At 50.3% G+C, this 12,383-nt stretch overlaps 1 protein-coding gene across 5 annotated transcripts in view; it reads left to right on the plus strand.

Annotated features, from left to right (window-relative positions):
* PTPN5 (protein tyrosine phosphatase, non-receptor type 5) overlaps nt 1–12,383 on the plus strand; it is a 62,606-nt gene that overhangs the window by 14,475 nt on the left and 35,748 nt on the right. For all 5 annotated transcript variants that reach the window (XM_021083256.1, XM_021083257.1, XM_013994491.2 and 2 more), the window contains one exon: nt 8,328–8,404. In XM_021083256.1, the coding sequence (XP_020938915.1) occupies nt 8,380–8,404 (25 nt within the window). In that variant the 5' untranslated portion in view covers nt 8,328–8,379. The remainder of the gene's footprint in view (nt 1–8,327; nt 8,405–12,383) is intronic.

Below are 12,383 nucleotides of genomic sequence, written 5' to 3' on the forward strand. Positions count from 1 at the left end.
AGGAAATCTACAACGCAGCTGCTCTGGTCTGCTGTTTCGTTCGTGTTCACTCTCTTCCTATTTTCAGAGCATTGTTTTCAACAGAGGCTGAAAGCCAGGAGAGAGGAAAGCTTAGGAATATAGGCATCAAGAGGCAGACCTTTCTTTTCTTTTTTTTCTTTTTTTTTTTTTTTTATGTCTTTTTGCCTTTTCTAGGGCCACACCCGCGGTAGATGGAGATTCCCAGGCTAGGAGTCGAATAGGAGCTGTAGCTGCTGGCCTGCATCACAGCCACAGCAACGCGGGGTCCGAGCCGCGTCTGCAACCTACACCGCAGCTCACGGCAATGCCGGATCCTTAACCCACTGAGCGAGGCCAGGGATCGAACCTGCAACCTCATGGTTCCTAGTCAGATTCGTTAACCCCTGTGCTACAACAGGAACTCCAAGAGAGGCAGACCTTTCATCACTAGCTGTGTGGCCTTGGGCAGGTCACCGCACTTCTCTGAAGCTCCATTTTCTCATCTCAAAACTACAGGTAATGATAGTATGTTCCTCCTAGGGCTGTTGTGAGGATTAAGGTCGCCTGAAGTCTCTGGAAAGACGGGGAGGGAGCAGGAAAACCCCAGAACATCACCAAAGAGCACCTCGGGAAACACCCCTGTCCGTACTCCCTTCCCACGGCCCCTTGCCAGATGGAATTTCTTTCTGTTCCTTGAGAGTGCCCTGCTTTCTCTCAACTCCAGGCCCATTCACGTGCCCTCCTTCTGCCTGGAACACCCAGCCACTCCTCCTCCACTCCACAGCTTCCTATGCCCCCTCCGTCTTCAGATCTCATCACAGGTCCCTTCCTGGGAATCTTCCCTGACTCCTCTGCCTCATCAGGGGCCTCACGGCAACACCTTGCATTTTCCCCATGACACGGGCCACCTGTGTTCCATTGCCTTTTGCTTACCTGCATCCCCCTCCAGGTGCCATGAGAGCCTATGGTTCATTGAATCCCCAGGGCCTCACCCCATGGCCTCCACATAACAGGTGTTTAGGAAACATTAGCTGAACACATGGGTGTTCCAGCCCCTGAATCAGACTCCCATGAAAGATGGAAAACTGTTCCTGAGCCCTCCCCACCCCCACCCCTTTGCATCATGGGCTCCTCCAGCACCCTCTGTCTTCCCTTCCCTTGGGTGTCTGCCATGCCCATGCCTGCGTCTCCCGCCAACAGAGCAACATGGAGGAGAAGTCATCATTCATCTGGGCACATCCCAAGCAGAGAACACTCAGACCCTGTGTTTGGGATTCAGAACACTCTGAGTTTGCAGTCTGCTCAGACGTGGGGACAGATGGCTGGACAGTGGACAGCTGGGCAGGGAGGGTAGGCAGCTCGGCAGGATGGAAATAGCAGTGAACTAAGCATTGGGAGTCCTGGGCTCACAGCCTGTCTGTTCCACGAGTTTACTGCATGCATCAGTCTGAGCTCTGTGGTTGCCAGCAACAGAAACTGAGTAACTTAGGCAGGAAAGCTACTTGTTAGAAGGCTTTGGGGGTGTGACACAGAATGACAGGGAACTGACCTCTGGTCTTGGGCCCTCCTTGTGGCAAAGGACAGGCAGAGCACCTGGGGAAGAGAGAGGTCACTCCCAAATGGAAATCTGGGTTTTTAACTCCCTGAAAGCAGTTGTTCAGACACAGTGTGACCTGAGACAAGGCACCTGACCTCTCTTGCCTCAGTTCCCCCATCTGGATGTTCTAAAGCCATCCTCTCTCCTTTATTCACATCTGCCATGGGCTTTTTACTGAGCAAGCATCCTGCCCTGGCCCCAGATGGTGCCTCCCTCCATCCAGACACCTTGGGACCGATGATGAGGGAGCAAGGTGGGTGCGCATGTGTGGCTTCCCTGCCTCTGCCGCGGGAGGAGGTCGGGTCCTCTCCCTCTGTGTGCTCTGGGACACACGACTCATTGGCATGAGCTGGGCAGACTGGGTCTCCATGAAGCCAGCATGTCCTCGGCGCCTGTATGCTGAATGTGCTAATGAAAATCTGGATGGCATTATAGGTCTCTTTCTGGATACCTTCTCCAGGTTAGGAAGCCCCTAGCTAGATTCTGCCCTCCCAGAATACCAAAGCCACCAACCCTAAGACCCCGCCACTGCCCTCCATTTGCCTCTTTTTTTTTTTTTTTTCCTTTTTTTTAGGGCCACACCCACAGCATGTGGAAGTTCCAAGGCTAGGGGTCGAATCAGAGCTGCAGCTACTGGCCTAGGCCACAGCCACAGCAACGCGGGATCCACGCCGCATCTGTGACCTGCACCACAGCTCGTGGTATCAAGGTATTCTTTAACCTGCTAAGCGAAGCCAGGGATTGAGCCCATATCCTCATGGATGTGAGTCAGGTTCTTAACCCACAGAGCCACAGCAGGAACTCCCATTTGCCTTTTCTTTTCTTTTTTTCTTTTTTTTTTTTTTTAGTTAATGAATTTTATTACATTTATAGGTATACAACAACCATCACAACCAAATTTTACAGAATTTCCATCCCAAACCCTCAGTGCATCCCCCTAGCCCCCAACCTGTCTCATTTGGAAACTGTAAGTTTTTCAAAGTCCGTGAGTCAGTATCTGTTTGCCTTTTCTTAATTAAGGTATAGTTGATTTACAACATTGTGCCAATTTCTGCTATACAGCATAGTTACCCAGTCATATATGTATACATGCACACACACATACACATTTTCTCATACCATCTTCCATCATGTTCTGTCCAAAGAGACTAGATTTAGTTCTCTGTGCTATACAGCAGGACCTCATTGCTTATCCATTCCAAATGTAATAGTTTGCATCTACTAACCCCAAACTCCCTGTCCATCCCACTCCCTCCCTGCTCCCCCTTGGCAACCACAAGCCTATTCTGTATGTCTGAGTCTGTTTCTGTTTGGTAGGCACGTTCATTTGGGCCCTATTTTAGATTGCACACAGAAGTGATATATATGCTATTTGTCTTTCTGACTTATTTCACTTAGCATGAAAATTTCTATTTGCACCCATGTTGCTGCAGATGCCATTATTTCGTTCTTTGTTATGGCTGAGTAGTGTTCCACTGTACATATGTACGACATCGTCTTCATCCAGTCTCCATTTGACTTTGAACACCTGCTTTGATAGGCTTGTATACCTGGGATACAGAGGTGGCTGGTGGCAGGGGATGCTCCCAAGTCACAGATGCCTGGTAGGGGAGGCAGGGGCACAAACAGCTAACTCTAGCAGCGGAAAAAGTCAGAGGCAGAGAGGAGTATGAGCCAGGGCTGTTGGGGAGCCTGGAAATGAGAGAACTCGATTCCTCCCAGGAGATCAGGGGGTGCTTCACGGAAGAGATAGTGTTCAGAATGAGGAAGATTTGGCAGGAGAGGAAAGGAAACTCCAGGCTAAGGTATCAGCACTCACGAAGGCCTAGAAGTGGGAGTGAACAGGTTTGCTTCAGAGAATAAGGATGTCTGCTGGGTCAGGGCTTCGGGAGAGTGATAGAAGCTCCGTGTTGACAGTACAGGGTGTCCGAAGGGTCCTGGGAGCCCCAGACAGGAAGCATGTCTGCCTGGGATTGGATCATGAGGTTCCTGGAGGCTCAGCCTCACACCCGGGAATCCTGGCTTCAGCATCCCAGCTCCTCCTTGCCCCTCACCCCCTGGGAAGAGGACACAGGTTCCAGTACATCCTGGGCAAAGCTGGCATCCACTCCAGGCGCCTCCTGACAGCACGAACCCACTAGGAAGGGAGTTCTTTCCCTTGTGACCCCTCATCCACCCTAGAAACATCCTATAAGAACCGGGTCCTCTCTTCCCCTTGCAGAAGACATCCCCCACCCCCACCCCTCACCACAAGCTGAGCTGAGCTGAGCTCCCCAATGCATACAGCCTATTGAAGCAGGTGTGGGAATGATCGTGTTTGCCTATGTCTCCCCTGGAAGACTGGGAGCTGTGAAGGGAAAGGGCCTGGCGTGTTCATCATCGCCTTCCTAGGAGAGCTGTGGTGCTTCGCTCGCAAGGGGTGCTCAGCAGATGCTTGTTGAATGGGCCAACGGCTTCGGAAAGGCTCTTTCCCCTCCCATATATTCTCCATCAGTGAAGGAAGGACAGCCAGGGTGATCTCCAAATCTATCTCCAGGGTTCTCTGCTCCTAAGCGCAGCAGTGGGGGGCAGGAGAGGGCAGCCCAGCAAGTTTCGGCCTTTTGTCACAGGCCGGTTTTCTGCTCCTGTTGCCCGGCTGATAGACGTGGAGAGGGAGAGAGGAGAAGCCTGCAGTAAATCCACTGCAAGCAGCTATTCTCTTGAAGGGAGGCAGGAGGGCAATGCCCAGCGACTGGGCTTCTCCATTCAGCCTGAATGGACCTGCTCGTCTCTTTGGAAATCTAATTAACACCCTCCTGCCCGCCACAGCCCAGGCATGCAGGTTTTGGCAAGCTTGCCTAGAGTCCTTTGACTGCGGGGCCGAGAGCAGGCTCTCGCTCCATTTTCCTCCACAGTTGAGAGGTGCTACTCTTTCTGCTTTCCTGATTATGAAATTAGTCATTTTCTAGGAAGCTTATTTATAGAGTCCGCTGCACACATGCAGCGCTGTGCTATTCTGAACACGGCTTGGGGCCTGGGAGGCTTAAGGTGTGAAAGCAGCTGTGAGTCACACATGGGTCCCCTTCCAGAGGTATCCGGATACCTCAGCTCCCTTTCTGCCCCGAGCCAGGGGCCAGGCCTCTGGGACTGCTCTCCAGCTGGGGTGCTCTTTGAGATCAAGAAAACCCTCCAGATCAGGAGGTAGGGGGTAGGTGTTCTTGATCCCAGTCCGAGTGGCCACCCACTCAGTGTATCACCTGGGGCAAGTCAGACCTCTATTCCGCGCCTCCAGTTCCTCCTCTGCTAAATGAGAGGCCTTCCAGACAAGTAATTCTGGACTTGCAGCCATGGGGGAGGGTTCCAGGTGGCATCCCAGAACCACCTTCATAAAGACAACTCAGTTAATGGCCATGTTTGAGGATCCTGATGTTTTTTTGCAAGATGGTCAGGGCAGCAGTCACTTGCTCCACAAGAGTTCGTGTACTGAACATCTGCTGTGAGCCAGGCACCATGTGAGACTTTGAAGATATGATGGTAAATAAGACAGAAATGGTGGCGCCTGCCCTCATGTCCCTTATCATCTAATGGTGATCAAATAATGGCATATGTTAAAATGAGATTTCCCACCTCGTCAAGTGCTGTGAGTAAAAAGTCCTGGGAGGTAGAGCTCAGGTGGGGGCTTTCCAGACAAGCAGAGGAAGCATGTGCAAAGGCACCACAAAAGAAAGAGCTGGTCCTGGTGTAGCTACAGTGCAGAGGTTAAAGGAGAAAAGGACATGAAATAAAGTTGGAGGGATAAACAGGGCTCAGACCATGCAAGACCTAATAAGCCACGTCAAAGGAATTTTGTCTTTGTTCTATGTGTAATAAGATGCTGTTGGGGGAGTTCCCTTCGTAGCTCAGTGGTTAATGAACCCGACTAGGATGCATGAGGATGTGGGTTTGATCCCTGGCCCCGCTCAGTGGGTTAAGGATCTGGGGTGGTTATGAGCTGTGGTGTTGGTCACAGATGCAGCTCAGATCCCGCATTGCTGGCTGTGACATAGGCTGGCAGCTGTAGCTCCGATTGAACCCCAAGCCTGGGAACTTCCATATGCCGCAGGTGCAGCCCTAAAAAGCAGGAAAAAAAAATGCTGTTGACGTATTTTTTTTTTTAAGGAAAGGTATATAGTAAATATTGCGGGGGGGGGTTGGTTTTGGGGTTTTTTGTTTTTGGTTTTTTTTTTTTTTTGGTCTTTTTAGGGCCGCACCCACGGCATATGGAAGTTCCCAGGCCAGGGGTTAAATCAGAGCTGCAGCTGTTGGCCTACACCACAGCCACAGCAACACCGGATCCAGGCCACATCTGCGACCTACACACCACAGCTCACAGCAATGCCAGATCCTTAACCCTCTGAGTGAGGCCAGGGAGCGAATCCACATCCTCATAGATATTTTTGAGTTTGTTAATTGCCGAGCCATGACAGGAACTCCAATACTGCATTTTGAAAGAGTTGATTCTAGCTCGGGCCTGCCCTATCCAGTTGTGCAGGTTGTAAACTGCACAACCTATGAAGCCATGTGTAGTGGAGCCGCCTAGAGAGTGTTTTGGAGGCCAGCTCGAGGAGATGCCAGAGACCAGTTTTAAAAACTGCCGCAATAATCTAGGCAAGATATGCTGCCCTGAACCAAGATGTAGGTGGTGAAGAGGGAGAAATGGGGGGAGACTTGAGAGGCATTTAAAGGACCTTGAAGATAGCAGTCTTCTCTCTGCAAGAGAGCTGGACCCTGGGATTTGGGGTTCTCAGAGACCCTGCCAGTTGGAGTGGGGGAAAAAACAAAGCAGTGCCAGTTGAGAGCAGAAGTCAGAAGGAAAGTCATCCTTAACGCAGCCTGTCTGCCCTTCCCATATTTCAGATCTGCAGCTGGGCCTGAAGTCGGCCTCAGGACCAGTCTGAGAGGCAGGATTGCAGGAATAGCAGGTGGAGAGGCAGCTGACCGCTCAGACTCCAACTCAAACTTAAAGGCTGTATTCAAGTTTCTTCTGGTTGCCAGGTTCAGGAATCAAATCCTGCTGGCTTAAGCTAAAATGTTGGAATTTATTGGAAGGATCTGGGGCATCTCATGGTCTTGACAAGCATATTGTCCAATCAAGACCCAAGATGGGCAGGAAGTAAGCAGCTCCAAGGCCCCCCGGCGGCAGCTTGTGGACCTACTCGCCAGGGCACTGTGGCTGCCGTGATTCAGCATCAGCATCCACAGGCTCCAGCCCCACCCCCCCACCCCCGCCCAATGCATTTGAAAAGTGCAGGCGAGAGGATCTGATTGGCCCAGCCTGGTTGGTGTGTCCAGCCCCGGATCAGTCACCTACTGCCAGGAGTCACACAGGCAGGGCAGGCAGAGCCGTGGAGCCCACACCTACACAGCAGGCCATTCCCGAAGCAGGGGAAGTCCCATGAGCAGGGAGGTTGCCCTCAGGATCATGGCTGCTCTGCTGACACTTGCCAGGGTCTGGCTAATCTCCAGCAAACTTTTTCCAGCTTACTGGATAATGGAGAAAAGCTAGACCCCAGCATAGTCCTAGAAGGTGCCCAGAGAGCTAGAAAGAAGGTTTTCTGATTGCACAATGAGACAGAACATTTACAACATGCAAATATTATACACAGCAACTTTTTCTAGCTATTTCTGGAAAAGAGTTTCGCGTGCCACCTCTTACTGCCCGAGGCACAGGAAATGTGCCGGGTGTGGGGAGCTGGACACAGACTGTATGTTACCAGATCCTCTTGCTCACCCATGGTTCAAACCCACAGGCAAGGGGGCAGAATGGCACAGCAGTGAGAGTGGGAGCCTCCAGTCTTAGACCATGATTTTATACCCAGCTTCACCCTCATGAGCTGTGTGACTTGAGGCAGGTTACTTAACTTCTCTGAATTGGTGGAATGATCCCTAATCCATTGGGTCCTGATGAAGACTCAGTGTGATAGAGTTTGTAAAATGGTTTTTTTAGGGCTACACCCACGGCATATGGAGGTTCCCAGGCTAGGGGTCGAATTGAAGCTACAGCTGCCAGCCTACGCCACAGACACAGCAATGTGGGATCTGAGCCACATCTGTGACCTACACCACAGCTCACAGCAACACCGGGTCCTTTAACCCACTGAGCAAGGCCAGGAATCGAACCTGCAACACCATGGTTCCTAGTCAGATTCATTTCCACTGCGCCATGACAGGAACTCCCAAAATGCTTTGCACATAGTAAGCTCTGCTTCTGTGGTGATGATGGGGCTGCTGATTATTCCACCTGGAAGTCACCTGCAGAATTCCCCTCCCACCTCTGCAGCCTGACCCCTCCATAGGGTGGCCTTTTCCTCAGGTCTCCCTGACAGGACAGGGTTCTCCCAGGGCATGCAGCACAAGAAAGGAGGGCTTTTTCTCTTTGTTCGAAGTTTTGTCTTTTTTTTTTTTTTTTTTTTGGTCTTTTTAGGGCTGCACTTGCAGCATATGGAAGGTCCCAGGCTAGGAGTCGAATTGGAGCTGCAGCTGCTGGCCTATACCATAGCCACAGCCACCCCAGATCCAAGCCGTGTCTGTGACTACACCACAGCTCACGGCAATGCCGGATCCTTAACCTGCTGAGCAAGGGCAAGGATTAAACCTGCATCCTGATGGATACGAGTAGGGGTCGTTACCATTGAGCCACGACGGGAACTCCCACGGTTTTGTCTTGATCCCAGCTCAACAGCCTCATCTTTTGGTTTTTCTTCTGCCACAGGAGTGAGACAGAGAACTACACCGCTGATGACTCCGAGCAAGGGGCCCTGGACATGTGCTGCAGCGAGAGGCTGCCGGGTGAGTCTTCCCAGCAGCCGGGTGTCCCCTGAGCTCTCAGGGAGGAAGAAAGCCCCAGATGGCAGTGGGGCTGGAGAGGAACCTGGGTGGCTCTGAACTGACTCGAGAGGAGTGACTCAGTGGGTCCGTAGGTCTTTGTTTAAATGAGGGTTTGTTTTTCTCATCCTTGATGTCTCTCTGACCTGTTATCATTCGGAGCAGCTCTAAGCTCAGCTGGAGGGAAGAGCAGGCAGCTGAGGGTGTGTGGGGAGGGTGGAGAGAAGGGTAAAGAACTGGGGGCTCCAGGCCTCCCCAGGGACATGATCCCTGGCCGGTGGTGTATCGGGCCGACTTGGCAAGTAAGCTTAGGAGACAGCCTGACCGTGGCAGGAGCCAGCAGTCAGGTGGACACCATGGAAAAACTCCCTGACAGCCCCGTGGAGAAGCCTGGCTGGGAATGTCAGATAGTGCCGCTTGAGTCCCATTGACCACACTTGTGGGGAGCCTGGTGTCTGAACCACGGGCCATTGCAGTCACCATAGAAACATTCCCCAGGCACTCCTGCCTGTGGGGTGGCAGCACATCCCAGTTGAAGACCAAATACCGTGATAAACCGCTTTGGAAGGAATGAAGGAAGGAGGGGTTTTTTTCCCCCTCCTTATAGCAAATATCCATTGTAAAAAGACTGGAAAATAAAGACAAGTGGGGAAAAAAAAAAGAAAAAGAAAAATCACCATAATCCTATAACACTGCATACATTTACATATCTCTCCTTCCAAACCTTCTTCTTAGGAAAAAACAACAGCTTTTGAATTCTGATGCTAAAGTCGCAGATCTGTACCTTGTCAGAAACCTTATGATTGGCAAGGAACCTCAGAGTGTTGAGTCTTCAGTGATCCTCTTTAAGATAGACATGGTGGATTACTAGGTGTGACTCAAAAGGGATGACTCTAAAATAAGCTGTTGTTGGAGTTCCTGTTGTGGCTCAGTGGTTAACGAACCCCACTAGCATCCATGAGGAAGCTGGTTTGATCCCTGCCCTTGCTCAGTGGTTTAAAGATACAGTGTTGTGGTGAGCTGTGGTGTAGGTCTCAGACATGGCTCAGATCTGGCGTTGCTGTAGCTGTGGTGTGGGCCGGCAGCTACAGCTCCAATTGGATCCCTAACTGGGAGCCTCCATATGCTGTGGGTGTGGCCCTAAAAAAATTAAATAAAATAAAATAAGCTGTTGTTTTATTCACAAGATGAGCCGGTGCCCCCAGCTCCTATCTCAAGCATCCCAGTGCACATCAAGCCCTTTGATGTAATTCACATCTTATCCAGTAGGGGGTGGCATTGCTCAAAACACTTTGGACAGCCTGTTGCGATGGTCCAGGATGGATGCCATGGCACAGGAGTCCTTGTGGGGACCCAAAACAGCTAATTTGAAGAAAAGAAGTCTCCACAGGGAGGCGAGAACTGTCTGCAAATATCTGAAAGGCTGTCTTGGTAAGGGAACAGCATACTTATCTGTATGTGTCTTAGGAAGAAGGCATAAATCCAATACATAGAAATTAAAGTGAGGCCTGTTGGCCCATGAGATGCAGAACTTTCTTTTTGACTCTAAAAGTAGTCCAGTCATGGAACTTTATAATTCAAGAAGAAGAAAAAAATGAGTGTTCCATCACTGGAGGCATTCAAGAGTTGTCTGGATAGACATTGGAGAGGAAATTTCCACAGTGGGTGGGAGGTCGAAATGACATCACAAGTCCCTTTCAAGTATTAAACAGCTCTGTGATTCAGATATGAGTCATAGAATTCAGAGATGATTCTACAACCAGGGATGGCCCCACTGGCTAGAAAAAAGTCCACGGAAAATAGGATGTGATGTATAGGAGTGCAGAGAGTAGCGTGGTGTGGAGGGCAGGGCATGGGGTCTGGCCTCTGAGTCACTTAACCTTGCTGGTCCTCTAGTCCTTTATTTGCAAATGGAAGCAACAACAATAACATTTATCCTCAGAGGTTCCTGTTGTGGCTCAACAGTAATGAGCCCGACTGCTATCCATGAGAATGCGGATTTGATCCCTGGCCTCTCTCAGTGGTTAAGGATCCAGCATTGCCATGAGCTGTGGTGTAGGTCGCAGATGAGGCTCGGATCCTTCGTTGCTGTGGCTGTGGTGTAGACCAGAAGCTGCATCTCTGATTCAACCCCTAGCCTGGGAACCTCCATATGCCATAGGTACAGCCCCAAAAAGCAAAGAAAGAAAGAAAGAACATTTATCCTGACAAGAATTAAACAAATGTAATCACATGAGCATTCATTGACCAAATACTTACTGAGCACCTACTATGTGTCAGGTGCTGTGCTAGGTGCTAGGGATTATTGAGGTGAATAAAACAGACCTAGTTCCTGCCCTGCTCTGAGCTGCTTCTGCAAAATGGGTTGAGGCCACTGCAGAGAGGCCACAGTCATAGCATGATGTGTTTAATTCCAACCGCCCCCCCCTGAATTCCTCCCCCAAAGCCAAGAACCAACCTAGAATGGAAGAGGAGTAGTGGTCAGCTCCACATTGCCTGCCTTGTGCCAGGCACCATGCTAAGTGCTTTCATGCGTCTGCAGGGGGCAGGGACACCAGCAAGGTGTCCAAGAATTCAGCTCATTTCTGACCCCGTCTACTGGGAGAGAGCATCAGATTCCACAGGCAGAGGGTTCCATCCCACCAGACCACCCTCCACTTTGGACATCAGTCACAAGCCCAGGTTGTTACCTATACTCTGACCAACCGGCCATATTTGAGAGATTCTCATAATCCCTCCTCGGGTTCAATGGATGCACTCGATCAGCTCGCAGACCTGAGAAACATTTTGCTTACTAGAGCACCAGTTTCTGGAGTTCCCATCGTGGCACAACGGAAATGAATCCAACTAGGAACCATGAGGTTGCAGGTTCAATCCCCAGCCTTGCTCAGTGGCTTAAGGATCTGGTGTTTCCATGAGATGTGGTGTAGGTCGAAGACATGGCTCGGATCTGGCGTGGCTGTGGCTGTGGTGTAGGCCGACAGCCGTAGCTCCGATTTGACCCCTGACCTGGGAACTTCCATATGCCGCAGGTGTGGCCCTAAAAAGCAAATAAAGGAAAAAATATGAGCACCAGTTTCTTATAAAAGGGTATAAAAGATACAGACCATCCAGATGGAAGAGATGCATAGGACAAGGCAGGGGGAAAGGGCCTGGAACTTCCGTCCCTCCCCTAGCATTGTTCTCCTCACTTCTCCATGTGTTCACCAGCCCGGAAGCTCCCAGGGTCCTGTCCTTTTGGATGTTGCCAGAGGCTTTATTACATAACATGATTGATTAAATTATTGGCCATTGGCAAATGATTCAACACCCAGCTCCTCTCCCTGGAGGTCGGACCTAGGACTGGAAAGTTCCAGTGCTCTAATCACATGGTTGGTTCTCCTGGCAACCAGCCCCCACCTTTGGTGGGATCCAAAAGTCACCTTCCCTGAAGGCTTTTCAGGAACTGAGGACAAGAGACCAAATATTATCCCATTGGTCTCACAGCTCAGGAAATTCCAAATGCTTTGGGAGCTGTGAGGTAGGTGATGAAGACCAAATATATAAGATAAGTATATATGATAAAAACATGTTGTGGTCATCTCAACGACCAATTATATATTTTTTATAAGTCATAATATTGCAATATATATCTCATGCAATTTTCTCTGCTACCCTAGAAAGTCCATATTATTTGCTGCCCCCATCTTTTTTTTTTTTTTTTTTTTTTTGGTGCCCACAGCATGTGGAAGCTCCCAACTCCGGATCCTCAACCTGTCTGCTACAAGGGCACTCCTGCTGTCCCCATCGTATAGAAAAGAGGACCAAGGTCCAAGGAGGTTAGACCTTCTGTCTGTGGTCATTTAGCTAGTGTTAGAGGATTTGCTCCAGGCAGCTTCTTTGCAGAGCCCACGCTCCTGGTCACTACCCCGTTCTGCCTCCATTGTCACCATTGAGCGATTGT

This window comes from Sus scrofa, chromosome 2, assembly GCF_000003025.6.
Source record: "Sus scrofa isolate TJ Tabasco breed Duroc chromosome 2, Sscrofa11.1, whole genome shotgun sequence".
Taxonomy (NCBI): Eukaryota; Metazoa; Chordata; class Mammalia; order Artiodactyla; family Suidae; genus Sus; species Sus scrofa.